This window comes from Clinocottus analis, unplaced genomic scaffold, assembly GCF_023055335.1.
Source record: "Clinocottus analis isolate CAN_PGR_092001 unplaced genomic scaffold, fCliAna1.0.p SCAF_1, whole genome shotgun sequence".
In the NCBI taxonomy this organism is placed as follows: domain Eukaryota; kingdom Metazoa; phylum Chordata; class Actinopteri; order Perciformes; family Cottidae; genus Clinocottus; species Clinocottus analis.
In genome coordinates, this window is record NW_027175820.1 from 20619253 (window position 1) to 20635079 (window position 15827).

Below are 15827 nucleotides of genomic sequence, written 5' to 3' on the forward strand. Positions count from 1 at the left end.
ACATCTGATGTATTATTCCCTCTTCAAAAGGAAATTGACACGGTGTTGAACGTACTACAACGTGAACCCGTTTTACGTTTTTTCATAGTACTACATTAAGCCGCATATAAATTGACTGTAAATACCACTGCATTCAACATATCCTATGATTTGGCACACGTTTTTAGGGTGCATTTGAGATATAACTGATGTACATATACAGTGCATTGTATACTGGGTTAAAACGATACAGGTAACAAGTGGCATTACACAATACTTATAGAGCTAAAACAATGATTGTCACTATCAATAAATCGGTCAGTAATTAATATTATCTCATTATTTCCCAAGGGGACACATTGTTTGTTTCGTCCACCAGTCTAAAACCTAAAGATATTTAATACAAAGGGATTTCAAATAGACACTAATAAAGTAACAGAAAATAATGTTCTTGTCAATCCACTTCATGAATCAATCATCTTATTGTCACAGCACTAATTCCAAATATATACCTATGTTACAAACACTTAAGGAAATGCTAAAGAAATCAGTATTTTTTTCAAAAAGCCTTTATTCAGAGCCTGATGACATAATCACCTCAAATGTATCTTAAAATTGTTCTTAATTACATGCAATTTGATCCCTGAACAGTTGTGGGAATCCAGATAAGCTGTGCTTGGCGTTATCAAACAGTTCATTGACATTTTAATTTCAATTAAATGTCATTTGTGGGTGTCCCATTCAATCTTTACCACTTACTGCCTGAAAGAACCATGATAAACTATGGATCCGGTGCAAAATAGATGGCACTATCCTGGATTTACATATTTCAAACCTGCACAGTTGTAAAAAAAAAAGTTATTGGTATTAGTGAAACACAATCCATTTTACAACAAGAATACTTGCAGTAGAAAGTAGAAAGGCAGTTTTAGTGACTTGCAGATAAAGGAAGTCACAAAAATACCACGACAAAAGTCACCAAGTGAAGGGACCTCAGAGTGGCCCAGGTAAAGAATATGTGTATATTTCTTAAGGCTAATAAGCCTGTCCTAATAGATTTAATGTTATCACAACCTTGGCAGTGAATATGCCGAACCCTTTCAGTGTAGTAGGTTACTGAAATTACAGTATTTTTTGTGTTTAGCTTTAAACAAGCCAATTTTTTTCTCAACATAATTATGATTTTATGACACAAAAATCTTCTCTTTTTAATTACATAGCTGACATTACAATCCTTGCTTTAAAGAGCCTGTAATGTACAATAGCTTTACCTCCTACCTCTTCCTCTTAACTGCACACATCAATATTTGGCCAAATTAAACCATTGGACAAAATCAATGGCACACATATCGAAACCTTGCGTCAGCTCTACACAGCCAATTTAAAATGTGACTGAAGTACATAAAATTATGCAAATTCTAGTTTGACAACCATTTTGGGTAAAGTTCTGCATATCATTGGAGTGAGCTAAAAAAAGACTCTTTTCTGCAAGTTGCAATAACTACGAACGAATATTTGATTTTCAACAACAAACACAACTTCACATGATCAAGTATAATAGTAATCCATTTTTTAGAGAATATAAACTTTGAAAACCAAGCAAAAACAAATGGTATACTACCAAGATAAAATAAATAATAGCGCTCCCGTTAGCGTATCAGTCCAAACCAAACAGGTTTTTTAACATGTGTAATTGTTATTTTTTCACCACCTTCTCCAGATAACCAATGAATCTTCTCAGGTTGACTTTGATGTTGTCTAGCACACACAGCTGCTGGGGGCTGTACTTGCCTCTTCCTTCTTTACGAATCTAGAAGAAAAAGAAAATAATTTATTATTTAAAATATTTTTAAAAAAAAAAGTCATACCTTTTCATAAAACAAGGGAAACGTGCACTAAAGTATTATGGTTTATTAAAATCCATGAAGCCACTAAAGGCGATACAGGACGGAGAAACACTGATGTTTGGCATTGGAAGAGGGATGGGTTAATCATCTTGAAAACGCATTTAGGAATTGTGAAAAATAGAACCAGTGCTTCAGTGAAAATAAATACGCCTCTGGTACCTTGGCCTTGAACACCGGCTGAAGTGCCTTCAGTGCTGGTAGTAACTGGATGTGTTTGCAAGCTGTCTCTGCCTCGTCTCCATCTGCGAAAACATCAAACAAGGCGTCCAGGGCTTCTCCGTTCACAACCAGGTTGGCGTCCTTTGTGGCAACTTGAAGTAAGGCGTTTCCAATCATCTGTGGGAGCAGAGTTTTTAGAGGAAGAACAAATATTCCAAGAGGAGAAAACAGAGAGAAAGAGTGTACCTGAAGGGTTTCAGCCGTGCCCTTCTCTTTGGCTAATGTGCTGCCAGTGATGCCCAAAATGGCGACGGCATTGACTCTCACACTGACAACATCGCAGCGGGTAGCAGCTTCGCTCAGACTCATCAGCTGTGGGGGGGTCATACACTGACAAAAACAAAAACAATCACACACGGTCAACAGGGTTTAGTGCCAACTGGCAGTGGGAACAAAGTCTAGCTTCTATGTTGCCTCTGTATATATTCAGTCTACGCTGTCAACAAACATTGATGTAGGTGAAAAGGGCCCTCCAATCATTTTTACACAAGCTCTGTTTTCTTGTCATGTCTGTAGCCTGGAGAGACTGTTGTATATTGTGCTCTTTCCAAAGTCTAAAAAGAAAATAATCCCCGGTGATGTCATCAGGCTCATCTCAGCTTGGGTGTCATCACGAACAACAGGTGCGGTGTTCAAAAGGTGTGCACATTTACCGGGCATGATAAGTCTAACGAAGGATGCTATTGAGTTGCATTATGGGAAATGTAGGAGCCATCATTTTGTCTACTATACCCATACAAGGGACTAAAAATCAGTGGCATAGATGTGGTCCATTCTTTTTATTTAATTCCTCTTCATTTATTCTGTCACTTGTGAAAAATGCAACTTTCCTGAAGTGCAATACCAAATTGCTGGAGTGACCCTTAAAAATGTTGCATAAATGAAAATGTTCCAAATCACTAAGAGAAAACACTGAAGCTGTGGAGCATTCTGTACCTGGGAGATATTTTTGGACGCAATCATCTGTAAAAGAGATCGCATGGCGCTTATGACGGCCTCCAGGAACTCCTCGTCTTTGGGTATCTCTGAAACGTGAGATGGTAAATTGGCCTTACTAAACAGATGTATTGCATGCTTCCATGTAGCAACTCTTTACTGCTGCAAGCGATTGCTCTACGGATACGCATTCAATCGTCTGCTGTGATAATATTGTGGTTTTCCTCTTTTCACAGTTTGGCCTCAAAGTTGTATTTTTGACCTATATCCATGTCAGTAAAAAATAAATGTGCTTTATTATAAGCGATGAATGTGAGACCTGCTGCACCAAAAACCAGCGTGGAAAGGTGCTGTGCTGCTGCCTGCAGGGCTGTCGCTCCTCCCAGAGACTCTGCATCCATGGTGGAGAGGATGCTATGGAGGCACGTCAGTGCCCGGGACTGCACCCGCTGTATCCTTAAGAAAAGCAGAAAAGATGCCGTTTGTCCAAAGAGTTATTGCTAGAAACAGATCTCTGCATATCAATGCAGAATCATTCGGGCTAATATGTTGGTATCGGAGGCGTTCTGGTTTCTTTTAAGCGGGCTTTTGTTGCATGCATGTAAACCATGTGGCGAGCAGGAGGCAGAACCCTTCAGCCGAAATGCAATTTTGGAACCAATCGGCTGTCGTCTGATAACAATTTAGCCTTTTATTCTGCATTGAAACATGAAACAATCTGATTGTAGTCGCACAGGAGAGGCAGTCCTGATGTATAGGACGTTGACCCCCAGAGGCTAAATACCGTAGTCGGACCGATAGCTGATGGGTTCAAACACTCTCGACAAACTTCACCAGAGTGCAAATGCACAAGATATACAGACATAGATATGTTCCACATGTTTTAAGTAAGGAGGATTACTTTTTTATCAGGCCTTTCCAGGAGGGAATCTGTTGGCACACATCCATAGCTTCCTTCCTGGGGAACTCAGTCCTTTTGAGGACCTTGAATCAAGAAAAATCACATATTACTACAATGATGGTTACACCATTCAGTGTGGTTTCATCAAAGGTAGTTTGATCGGTTCAGGGAGAAGATGGGTGCGGTTCATCACATAGTTAGAACCACATTTCAGGGTTTTTTTGGACAAAATGACAATTTCATTACATTCACATGCTTGTCTAAACATTCGGACACGATGTGTTAATGATGAAGCAGACAGGTATTTGCCTTCTCTGGGATGCTGTGGTTGATCAAGGCCTCGTGCACCTCAGCTGACAAACACAGTGGAGACATAAGATTGGACACTCCATCACACAGGCCGTCCGGACCCATGTCGCTTTCGTCACTGCTCGACTCCTCCTCCCACTCGTCGTCGGAAGGGTCTTAAAAGGCACATGTACGAATAATTAATCTAGGAGATCATACACAAATGCCGGCAATGCTGGATGACAAAAGGCATTTGTTTACACTCAAATGAATGAATTTAGTGTATTTATTGTTATAATAGCCTTTCCGATGTCCACACACACACACACACACACACACACACACATCTGTAACAAGTAATAATGCTGATGAAAAGTGCCCTGGGTCAGCACTGCTGTCCATGTCCACAGCACTCACCGTCAGAGCAGCACATGTTGACGATGATCTCTAAAGACGTTTGCTGGGCTGTCAGCAAGGCCGTCGCCTCCTTCAGCTCCTCCTTGTCCCTCTGGACAAAAACAAGCAGCCATGTGAGTCAACATCCTACCAAAGCGATGACTGTTAGCGCTGTTATCACACGTCTGAGTTCAGCAGCCCGACGCAAAGCGGAGATTTATTACTACAGACGTACTCGAGCATGTGTGTACTTTTTGAACTGGGACTGGAACCCGCTTCGATGTCGTCACTTAAGCTGAAGCTATGGATTCCGTTTGGGTTTGTTTCACAGTGTTGTGACGGAGAATTACATCCTGTTATTGTCTTCTTACACTGCTTCACGAGAAAGACAAAAGCTTAAAATCGAGATAACGATAACCCTCATTGCGTAACCTGCAACTATCACTGGGGATTTTTTGGGAACGTCCACATGAATGTCACCCGCAATCCCGGGGCTCTGGTTGTGTTTGAGATGAGGGACAGCTCTGTCTCGCCGAGGTCAGGTCTGAGGATTGTCAGCGTGCTGGAAGCCAGACGTTGGTCCCCAGCTGAACCTTGCAGAATGTCCGCAATTGTCTCGCCCGAACCCGACAGTTTGTCTGCTCAGTCAGTCTGGCTCGCACTCCAGGATGATTCATACACTGGCGTTTCACCGAGCATTAACTCCGACAAACTGCATAACCGGGTCGTTTCGTCGGCATGAAAACAGACGGTTTTGACAACGTTATAGCAAGCTTCTTGTCTGCGAGAGCCTCAGCAGTCCCTTTGGTCAATTACACAATTTATACAGTTGTTACAAGTTAACTGGGGAGACACTGCACTTCATTTAGAGTTCGAATGTGGCCTAATCTTCTCCTTGAACAGATCTGGTCTCTTTATATACAACTCTCAGAAGAGATGGTGAGAGTTTGACAAAAAAAACAGTTCACCCCAAAATATCTGTACTGCTATTTATCATTGTGGATTGTTTGGAGTGAGTTGCCTCGAGTATAATGTGACTATATATGTAGAGCACAAAGCGCCAAAAAACACATTAAAAAAAAATTAACTCAACAGCAATGTCTCTTTCCAGAAATGATGATCAGATGACTCAAAATAACCCAGACCTTGGTGTGAGCGCTTTTGTGGCCGAGTGCCATATTGTCCCATTATAATTGAGAGAAGGCAGACATCTCTAAATGTGTTTACAGTTATGCTGACAGCTGGTTAGAATCAGCTTAAATCAGTAATTTAAGTTTGTTTTGTTGTTCACTGTCTTTCATACTTGATTGAGAACAAGTCTTCAGACTTGTGGACATTTGTGAATAGTTCTGTTGATGTCATTTTTTGCAATTAAGACCAAAACTTGGGGTTTACTCAGGGTTCATAATCTCTCTGACAAATGTGATATATTGCGTTCAAATCATCTGAACAGAGGGGCTCACAGCCTGATGTGTGCGTAAAGAGCAACAGCAACATTTAGAGTGCTTAATGGTAGACGCCACTTACAGGCAAAAGGTCAGAGAAGTCGTTATCAACCCTCGCAGCCTTTCCATTCCTGTTGCGTTTCGGTGCTTCCTCCTCCTCCTCGTTCATCTCGGCCACAGCGAGCTCTCCTGCAGCCTGGTCTTCTTCGCCTGCCGCAGCTGGTGTGTTTCTGTGACGGACCTCTTCTGCTTGTCTCAGTTCAGGGATCAGTGTACCTGTGTCAAGGTCCAGGCACTGTGACAAGGTGGCCACCACGGCGTTGAGGGTCTGGGCCTGACGGGCAGCGGGCAAACTGCCCTTCATGTTCCACAGTGTCCCTGACAGACACAGCAGGCAGAGTTAGAGCTGAGGAAGCGCTACTAAAAAAAACAGGCAGCTTCGGTCCACAGAAGACTTTTAATTTGTTGTGTGTAAAAGAACAAAAAAAGAGAAACTGTACCTGCAGCCAATGTCCTGAGGAGTGTGTGCGCCATGTCTGGCTGAGATGTCAGCAACACGCTCTCCACGACTCCAAGCACCGCAGCGTTCAAGCTGCAGAGCAGCTCTGGGTTATCCTCAGTCACAGTGTGCAAACAGTGCGCTGCCCGAACACAAAGAGGAGAGACTTACAAACACGTGAGGAACCCAAATAGTTCCACATACACAGTCCTTCAACAAATCAACTATGACCACACAATCACAGCATATTAATTAGCCCTACCAGCAGATATGGCCAGTTCCACGTTGTGTGGGTGTCTCTCCAAACACTGGACAACCAAATCCATAAGACCCGCTTTGTTGAACACGGACAGGGACTGACTGCTGCTTTCACTGAAGGGACACCACAAACACGACAGTCAGACGAAAAAAAAGAGACAAACACGAAAAGACATCATGCAGCGTCTTTGCATGACTGAATAAATGGCACTGACATTGTCAAACTGTAAGATAAACTGAGAGCAACAGTTTCTGGACAGGCGAAGAAAACCTAACCAAGGGGTGAAGTGTAAAATGATGACGCAATAGACACCACCTATGAGCTGCTAACTGACTGGTGACATGGGGAAGCTCTCAAAGAACACTGCGCTCGACCAGCTCGTATAACCTCTTGGCTTACCATAGATTCCACAATAGGTTCACAGCCTCGTTGGCTACGTCTTCCACTGCGTTCTTCTGGTCTTTCATCGCCACCGCGGCGCTCTCAAAACCAGCGCAGCTCTGAAAGGAAAACAACAGCGAGGTTGCAGACAACGACCACAAAGCCACGAGTGAAACAGGTACAAACTTTGCCATCATCCATCCAAAAAAATGTGTTGACTCTATATCATGAAAATACATCTGAACAGGTGGGTGATTTGAAATGAATTTAGTCCAATGCAGTTTGTTTCAAGGAATCTATTGGCCTCTCACATAGGTCAACAGTGAGCTTGAATCTGATGCCAAAAGGCGATTTCTTTTTTCAAAGTGTGGGGGCAGAGTTGTCACCAATTGTGACTGGCTTTGCCCTGGAATTAAAACAGAGTTGCTGAGGATATGGTCGCATGCTGTAACAGCTGCTGATGAGGAGCAACTGAAGTGATGGGGTGAGCTAAAAGCGGCGGCCGAGTCTCACCTCTCTAAGCAGTGCTGTCAGAGGAGTCATGACGTCGTGCTTCACCATGTCCTCGCACGCCTCCTGACCTCCGCATGCACTCAGATTCCTGTCAGGGAGAGACACACACTCATCGTTCCGTCGGAGGATGATTTGCTGTTGAAGATGCTGTCTGTGTTTGTGCTTGTGTAAGAGAGGGGCGAGTCTGGTGGGGCTCCCTGTGAGCGACTGTCTCATTTGTATATCCAGTACATGAACCCTGAGTTAAGGGGTACTGGAGGGCGAAAGTATATAACACATTGTATAACTCTATCTAATATTTAATAAGAAAGAAGGTTTAACAGGAGTCATCAAATCACAAACAAGAAAAAACAGCACTTTCCTTCTACATACAGCAAAACGTGGAAGAAACATGACAAATATATTTCAAAGTATTTATAAGTGTATAATATGAGCCTTTCCATGGTAATAACCCTCGGGACCACAAAGAGCATCACTTCCATGATTTTGTTCACTCAGTAGCTTCAGGATGGCACCACAACCTACAAATTATACAAACTAGTCCAGTTGTATTTTAAGGACTTTAAGTGGACCTGGTCTCAGTGAGGGTGCGTACTTGTGTTCTCCAGCCAGTCTCAAATCTGAAACACGTGGTCCCTCTGGGAGAAACTTGGTAGATGTGTTTTTTTTAATTATTTTAAATTGATTTGATTTAAGTTTGGGTAAATCCAAATACTGCTTTGTAAACCGGATGTACTCTCATGAAATATCCATAGAAAAAGTAACTTTTATCTGTTTTATATTGATTGGCCAAGTGAATTGCAGGCTAAATCACATGTATAGTGGCCATAGCTGCAACTGGATTACTGTTTAGTTGTGGTGTGTGCTTGAAACAAAAGCCATCAGATTGTTTTGTCGTTTTGATATTTCTTAATATTGAGTCTTTGCACGTGGACTCCCAGGAGGCGAAAGGGAAACGAGCTGCAATACCATTTGCTGCCACAACTAAGTGCCAATGGGCTGATGGCGCTGTTTCCCATATTTAGGATACTGGCTCGGAAAATTCCATTTGTTATGGTCTCCCTTTCCCAGGCGGACCTGTTGAGAGTTACAGGTCTGCCAACAACTAAATCTTTTGCCACAACTTATTGCGGGCCCCGTTTCCGAAACGACTAGACTTGATCCTGCTTGTGGCTTTCGCTGGTGGCAGTCCGGGCTCACCTGAGCGCCCCGGCGGCAGTCTCCCTGACGGCCAGGCTCTTGTCCAGCAGCATGGGCCCGAGGCGCCTGACGGCATCTCTCTGGAGGAAACCCGGGATGGTCTGACTCTGCTGCACCACCCGAGAAATGCTGGCGCACGCAAACTCTCGCACATCGGCGCTGGGACTCTGCAACTGTGGAAGCACATACAAAAACGCGTAATTATGCATATTGACCTGTTTTAGAATGACGATATATAACTGTCTCCAGCTCACGTAATGAAAAAATGTATACAACATCATAAAATAAGTTCGTTAAGTTACTGAAATCACACAAATTAAGTCACTTGTCAAAAAACACCTTGGTAGCACCAATACATAATAGTTGTTCATTGAAACGTGTAGCTACATATCTATGCACAATGCAAATATATAGCTTTAACAAAACATCAGAGGGTTATTTCAGCTACATAATAATGTCCATACTTTCTCCAGCAACTCCGCAGCTGGACAACTGTCCTCTCCGTGGTCTTCTTCCTCGGCGTCCTCTTCCTTCACAGCATTTGCCGGCAATCCGACTGCGTTGAACTGCGGACGTTTAAACTTAGTGGTTTTACTTTTACCCATTTTCAGCCCTTATTTAAAGTGCTAACTGCGCATGCAACGTGGTTATTTGTCTTCTTTTCAACTTGTACACTCAGACTTCGCGACCAAAACGCAATCAGATGTTTAAGCTCCTGCCGAGTAAGAGGCCATGTGGAAGATTGTGCTCTGCCGTAAAGTGCTCGTTAATAACAGAAACGAGAGAAGCTGTCGCAAAACCATCGGGTCGCAAAAACACAAACGTAAAGCCGTATGGAGATATTCATCTTTAATAAACGGCAAATAAACCAGAGACATATGACTTACGTGTAATGAGACAAATAAATTAGACTTTTTTTTTTACAACTCAAGTATTTATTAGGTAAATAATGTTAAAAAATAGAAACATTTCATTAAAATACATGTTCAACATCAGAAACAGAAATAAACAGATCCGAGCTCTCATCTTCAATCATAACATCAGCAGAGTGACACAATTAAAAGACTCTGTTCAGACCACTCAAAGGACTCAAGAGTGATCAGTGGCTATCAAGGATGACCAGGTACATCCGACCGCCCCACTCAAGCTTACGGTTACTGGATGTTCGGTCGAGGCTTGAGAATAAGTTTCCCCGTCTGTAAAAAGACGAATATAACAAAAAAAAATCTTTAGAAAAATACAAAGTTGTCAGAGCAGACTACGAGTCATTACACCAAAGAGATTTGTCAACTCACATCGTCACAGGACATGTTGTATTCTGCTAAAACTGTTCGACAGCGGGCAGCTATACTGAAGGTGCAAATGTCAAAGAGCGCTACTTGTCAGACGAAAACATAAATGGTGAATTAGTTGTAAAAGGGAAATTAGACAAACATGTCCGGCATGCTCTACTTCATATAAATTGCAACAGACAAAAGGATACATTGATGGTGCCACAACTCGTTTGTGTATACCAGCAAAGAAGAGAGCTATAAGAGTGATGCAGCTGATGGTGAAGAAGGGATGATTCCACAGTGATGAAAAGAAAGAGACCTGCAGAATAAGAAGAACACAGCAACATACATCTTCAAGTCAATAACACAACTTTCACTTTGACAGATCTTATTTATAGCTGATTTAGGAAATTAAAGTTAAGGACATTTACGTCTACTGTAGAGAAATTCACCTGAAGACAGGATTGGTTTTGCTGGGATATAATTTACAACTGTAAGGCCTCGTATTGAAATTGTAATATTCCACACAAGACAAATCTTTTAGCTCACAGTGTCGATGTCAATTGCCGAACAAAAACAATAAAGAAAAAAAATGGTGAACAATTAATAATCATTTATTGTCTCACTTCCTGCATTAGGAAAACAATCCTCATGTTTATAACTGTTGGCTATACTGTCATTGTAGGGCTCAATAATAAGTGTATGTGTATGTGTATTCACTTTGATCCGACTTAAAGCCAGAAATGACACACCAATAACACTGACCTTCTGGGTGTCCGGGTCTATTAACCAGTTCCAAGCCCCAGTAGCCGTACAAACTGACACCACAATCAGAATCACTGAAACCAGAATGACACCCATGTCAACAACACAAAACATGATCCACCAAATCATTATATTGAATAAGTCTCAATACTGTAGTTCATACAAGTCTGTATTCAACCACCAGCAACTGTGACTTACTTCTCCACCTGCCTGTTGCAGGTTGCAAACAGGAGACGTACTCTGTCAATCTTCTCTCAAAGGCCTTCAGGTCTGAAACAAATAAATGGGCACAATTAAATAAATGGGCACAATTAAATGGGCACAATTAATTAAACACTGTATTTGTACTTAACGGCCTGGTTGTGTGACCAAACATCATCCTTTTTTTCAGCCATGTGAGTGACATTGAATATGCTTGTCATATATACCCAAAAGGATTGCGATCGTTTGAATAGAAAATAACTGAATAGCGGAATACTTAGTGTGAGCTACACAAGCTGCTGTATATTGAGTTAGCAAAAATGCTAAGTGTCATTAGAGGACTAGCCAGCTAACTCAACGTTTTAGCTAACTATGTACTCTCCTCTTAAGACAAGAGTGTTTCATTATTCTGGTGATTATAGCTATGAGGCTAAACGTGTGGTCGTGTATTTTATGTTTTAGTTACCTTCGGCCTGTTCCAGGGAGTTCATATCTGAGCCTTGTCCCAGCAGCCTGCTGTTGGGCGACTGCCGTCAAGCGAGCCGTTGTTTTACGATACGGATGCGCGGAGCGGCCAAAAAGGACGATGAAAGACCCGTAGTTTACAGTTCAACAACATTGGTCTCCCACTTGATAAAACAAGTAAACAACGAGGATGTATTGTACATTATGTCAAATAACATTATTCTACTGTCCCATTTTGACTTTATTTATGGAAAATTACACTATACTCTACGTACAAGGGGGGCCCATTTTGAATAAATTGAACATTTTATCAAAATTAAATTTTAGTGATAGCTAATCGGCATGTCTTGTTTTTTCGAATTATGTTAAATCTACCTCAAGTAAACTCACCTCATTTGTGAGAACTTTGCAAGGAAAGGGACTGTACTGTTATCCCACCTTTCTTTTGTTTCTTTCTTTTTTAAATTTAATTTCTTTAAAATAAAAGTATTTCCACTTGAGTACAAAAGTACTTCCACTTGAGTCCAATATTTTAGTACTCTTTCCATCCGTGATGATATGAAGCCTCATTTCAGCACAAACTGTGGTACATTCAGTGAACACATGATGGCAGTATATTCACTGTATATATTTAGCATACGCTTATTCGGGGAATAATCTCTAACAGACATAATTTGTTGATGAAAATATTGTCCTTGCACCAAAAGTACACTTTGCACTTTGTTTGCAATTCTGCAACAGACTTCTTGCACAACGCTATACATACTGTTTTTTTAATAATTTACTGTATCGATTAAAACAACAATCTTTAAATGTGAATCGTCATATACATACATGTGTCCTCTACATTAACCAATTCTAAACAATATACAACTTTTTTTAAATTACTGCAAGTGAGTTACAGTACAGCAATGCATACAATATGTGTATTCAACTTCACACAAACAAATACAAATTACTATGCAATTACAGTGCTATAGTAAATAAATACAATAGTATTGTAAGGAATGGTGGATGGCTTTGGTTTCTCGCCCTCTTCATTGGTCTGGCCACATCATAAGTAACATTATCCCTGGTCTCCATCTGTTCTTGTCTTCGTCCTCTTCCTTCTTCCTCTCACGACCATGTTTGTACAGTTTTCCCAGAAGGGGTCAGCTCCCCTGAAGTCTGTTTGAACATTTCAAAAGGTATACAAAGTACTAAGCATGTATTTTGTACAAAGTAGATGTTATTCTGATTGCATTGTTTTGCATGTGTTGAACTGTCTGCCATACTACAGAGTCTTTCAAACTCCACAACCCCCAGTTGTTACTTTTTCACTCTTATCCTCCAAAACCTGCAAACAGACCAATGTGTACAACCAGCATGTCATTTAGGACATCGCTTAGCATTTCTGGAAGGTCGATGATTAAAGTGTCTCAATGTCTTGACCCACCTGACCTGATTTGCAAGTTAGTCAAACACAAAAATATAAGATTTCTTGATGTCAACAGTGCATCACACAAGGTTGTGTGATGCACTGTTGACAACAAGGTATTTATTTGTCTTTCTGTTGTTTGTAAATTCCCTTTGACACACTTTTGGGAAGGTCTACTCTAGGGAACAAAGTAGCTATGGAAGGACATGGATTTCGTCTTCTATCAGACTCAAGGGACTTCAACGGGACCTTTTGCTTGGTCATCTAAAAGTTTTAGAGTCCTTTTCAAACACTATGCAGAGGGCATCTTTGTTCAGTGTTTTCCAAGAAATGTTGTGGTTATTTGAGACAAACAATCCTTTGTGTGGAAAAAATATATTCAGATTGCTATCTGTGGTCACCAGGTTTGTGTAAATAGGTCCCATTTGAAGTGTGTGCTTTTTTTGACCGAGATAAATGATAAACAACCAAAACATTATAAAATATATTTCATAAATGTCCGTATCATAACAATTGTAATATGTTGAATTGATTTTTTTTTTAAAGTATTAATCTGTGTGAGGACTCATTTCACCACAAGAGGTCAATGCTTTCCTCTTAAACACAGTGAGGTCAAAGAGTGGATAAGAGTCAGAAAAAGGAATTGAGGTTCAAAAATGGACCAAAAAAAAGGAAAATATTGTATTTGTTTTTATGCACGTTGTTAGAACTTACTGGTGGTGAAAATGACTTTGCACATCTGTAAGTTTAAGTGGCTGTACCTTTTTTTTCAACCAACCTCAGGCAGGTTAAATGAATTGGCTAGTAGAGCTCTGTGTTCCTCAAGGTAATTTAGAGAGGACACACGTCCTCCATTGGGGATCAAACATGTGACCTGGCAGCGATGTTATCAACAATCAGGCCTCTCTTTACCCAGCTGACATTAAGTGATGATGCTGCTGCTGATGATGATGATGCTGCCTTCTTGTCCTCAGATCCTTTTGGTCTCTCCGTCTCCTCAAGCTTTTCTGTGTTTATCCTGTCTATCTTACTATGTGTCTCTTTGTGTGTTTAAATGTGTGTCTCCCTGTGTGTTTGTGCGTGTGTGGCTTCTCCTGACCTCTGGCAGCAGCAACACCTGAGTCGCTTCATCTAATCAATTGCTTCAGGGTATCAACCCTGACTTTCATCCTGGTTCTCGCCAGATTGTTCCGCCTTCTAGCGTGAGCTATGTTCTCAGGTCTTAGAAATGTCCGTGTCTTTTTGCTCTCTGAGGTTTGAAAACCGAGTTTGCAATAAAACCTTTAACCACGGTTGTGTGCACTGGGTTCTGGGTTCACTCAAATACCAAGCAACAGTTCACTGACCTACAAGTTGTTTTAGTCCAGCAATGCTCCTCTAATGTGCTTTTTGAGAACAAGTTTGACTCTTAACACCGAATAGTAAGAACACATTTAATGTTTTTTTTTTACATTTTTTATTCATGTTTAATAAAGGAGCATTGCACTGATTTCACACATAAAAGGTCATTGAGCCGTGACTATTCAGCTTGTGAAAACAGTATTATGTCGTCATTAGAGGTCATTTTCTAAGTCTGAGAAAATGGCTGCTAATTCTGTCTTGTAGGTCATTTTGCACTGTGGAAATTGTAGTATCCAACGTTTTTAGAGCTTTGGAAAATATATAAATGGATATCTATTGAATGCCGACTGTCTTTTGATCATTCTTTTTTTTCATTAAGAATAAGTCATGGTTTAGGGTGTGATTAGAGTTAACAGGAAAAAGTCAAGGCATTGGAAAGAGACCACTATCAGAAGATTGATACCAAGCTAATGCAATTACACCCTGACTAAAACCGCTTACGTGACTGATAACTATTTAATTCACTTGTGTTGAACTTCCCTGGAGGACAAAAAAAATGAAAAGGCGGTCTGTCGAGCAAAGAAAAACATCAAAAGATAAATAGACGTGTGCATGTGTTGTCTTCTCTTCTTGTAACAGCTCTCTAATCAGAATGTATCTTCTTTATAAATGATGTGTTTGACACATTTTATCTCTCTCTTATGTCTACAGAGCGTTCAATTCAACAAACTGGAGATTTGGTCCAGCAACAGCAGGAAACAAAAGGAACAAAGGCCAATAGAAGTAAATGAAGTACGTTTCTCTAGATGTCGAATAGAATAAGTTGATGGAATAACTACAGAACTAACTTGCAGTGTGAGTGCAAATGCAGGCTAAAAGAGTGGGTGGTCTGTCTATTTTGTGTTTCTACGAGCAGTCAGAGACATAAAACTGGATTTCTCCTCTTCTGGCTGCCAAAGTAGTTCAACTGGAGTCACACCAAACCACCAGTAATATGTTTTCCTGGTCTGGAGAGCAGAATGGACCAGAGGGCATCTAATGAACCAGAAATGACAAATCACAGATTTTCCTGCTCATTTCAAAATGATTGTTGGCATGTTTAAGCCTAGCGTGCATGTGGACCAAATGGACGGGAAAGTAGCTTAATGCACCATTTGTGGCTAATTTTCCAGATCTGATCCACCCATGCATTTTCTGTGACTGCGGCACTTTCCAAAAAAAAAAAAAAAAAAAAAAAAACTTTAGCTATTTTAGTTTCAGTGAATTTGAATCATTACTCTGAAAGTAACTGTCCAGCAGGCAAACCATTCTTTTCCTTCACACATTAAGAAATAACTCATGAGAGAAAATGAGCATTAAAACCTCCAACACAAAGCAACAAGCCCATCTCTCCTAAAACCTCACGGGGAGGTTTTGTTGTCAAAAGAATGGAAAAATAATG

General features: G+C 40.8%; 2 protein-coding genes across 2 annotated transcripts; both read right to left on the bottom strand.

Annotated features, from left to right (window-relative positions):
• Positions 1 to 564: 564 nt before the first annotated feature.
• On the bottom strand, positions 565 to 9666 carry heatr3 (HEAT repeat containing 3). Its single transcript, XM_068573201.1, has 15 exons — positions 9388 to 9666; positions 8924 to 9096; positions 7724 to 7811; positions 7229 to 7329; positions 6833 to 6942; positions 6572 to 6712; positions 6154 to 6449; positions 4648 to 4738; positions 4252 to 4406; positions 3943 to 4025; positions 3361 to 3497; positions 3042 to 3130; positions 2292 to 2435; positions 2046 to 2222; positions 565 to 1789 (listed from the first exon to the last, which is right to left on the bottom strand). Exons 1-15 carry the CDS (start codon positions 9526 to 9528, stop codon positions 1676 to 1678), a joined length of 2040 nt encoding a protein of 679 aa, XP_068429302.1. The 5' UTR covers positions 9529 to 9666; the 3' UTR covers positions 565 to 1675.
• A 192-nt stretch (positions 9667 to 9858) lies between these two features.
• On the bottom strand, positions 9859 to 11715 carry cnep1r1 (CTD nuclear envelope phosphatase 1 regulatory subunit 1). The gene is made up of 6 exons (XM_068574796.1): positions 11630 to 11715; positions 11161 to 11232; positions 10963 to 11036; positions 10407 to 10516; positions 10219 to 10273; positions 9859 to 10119 (listed from the first exon to the last, which is right to left on the bottom strand). Exons 1-6 carry the CDS (start codon positions 11652 to 11654, stop codon positions 10078 to 10080), a joined length of 378 nt encoding a protein of 125 aa, XP_068430897.1. The 5' UTR covers positions 11655 to 11715; the 3' UTR covers positions 9859 to 10077.
• Between the last annotated feature and the right edge of the window lie 4112 nt (positions 11716 to 15827).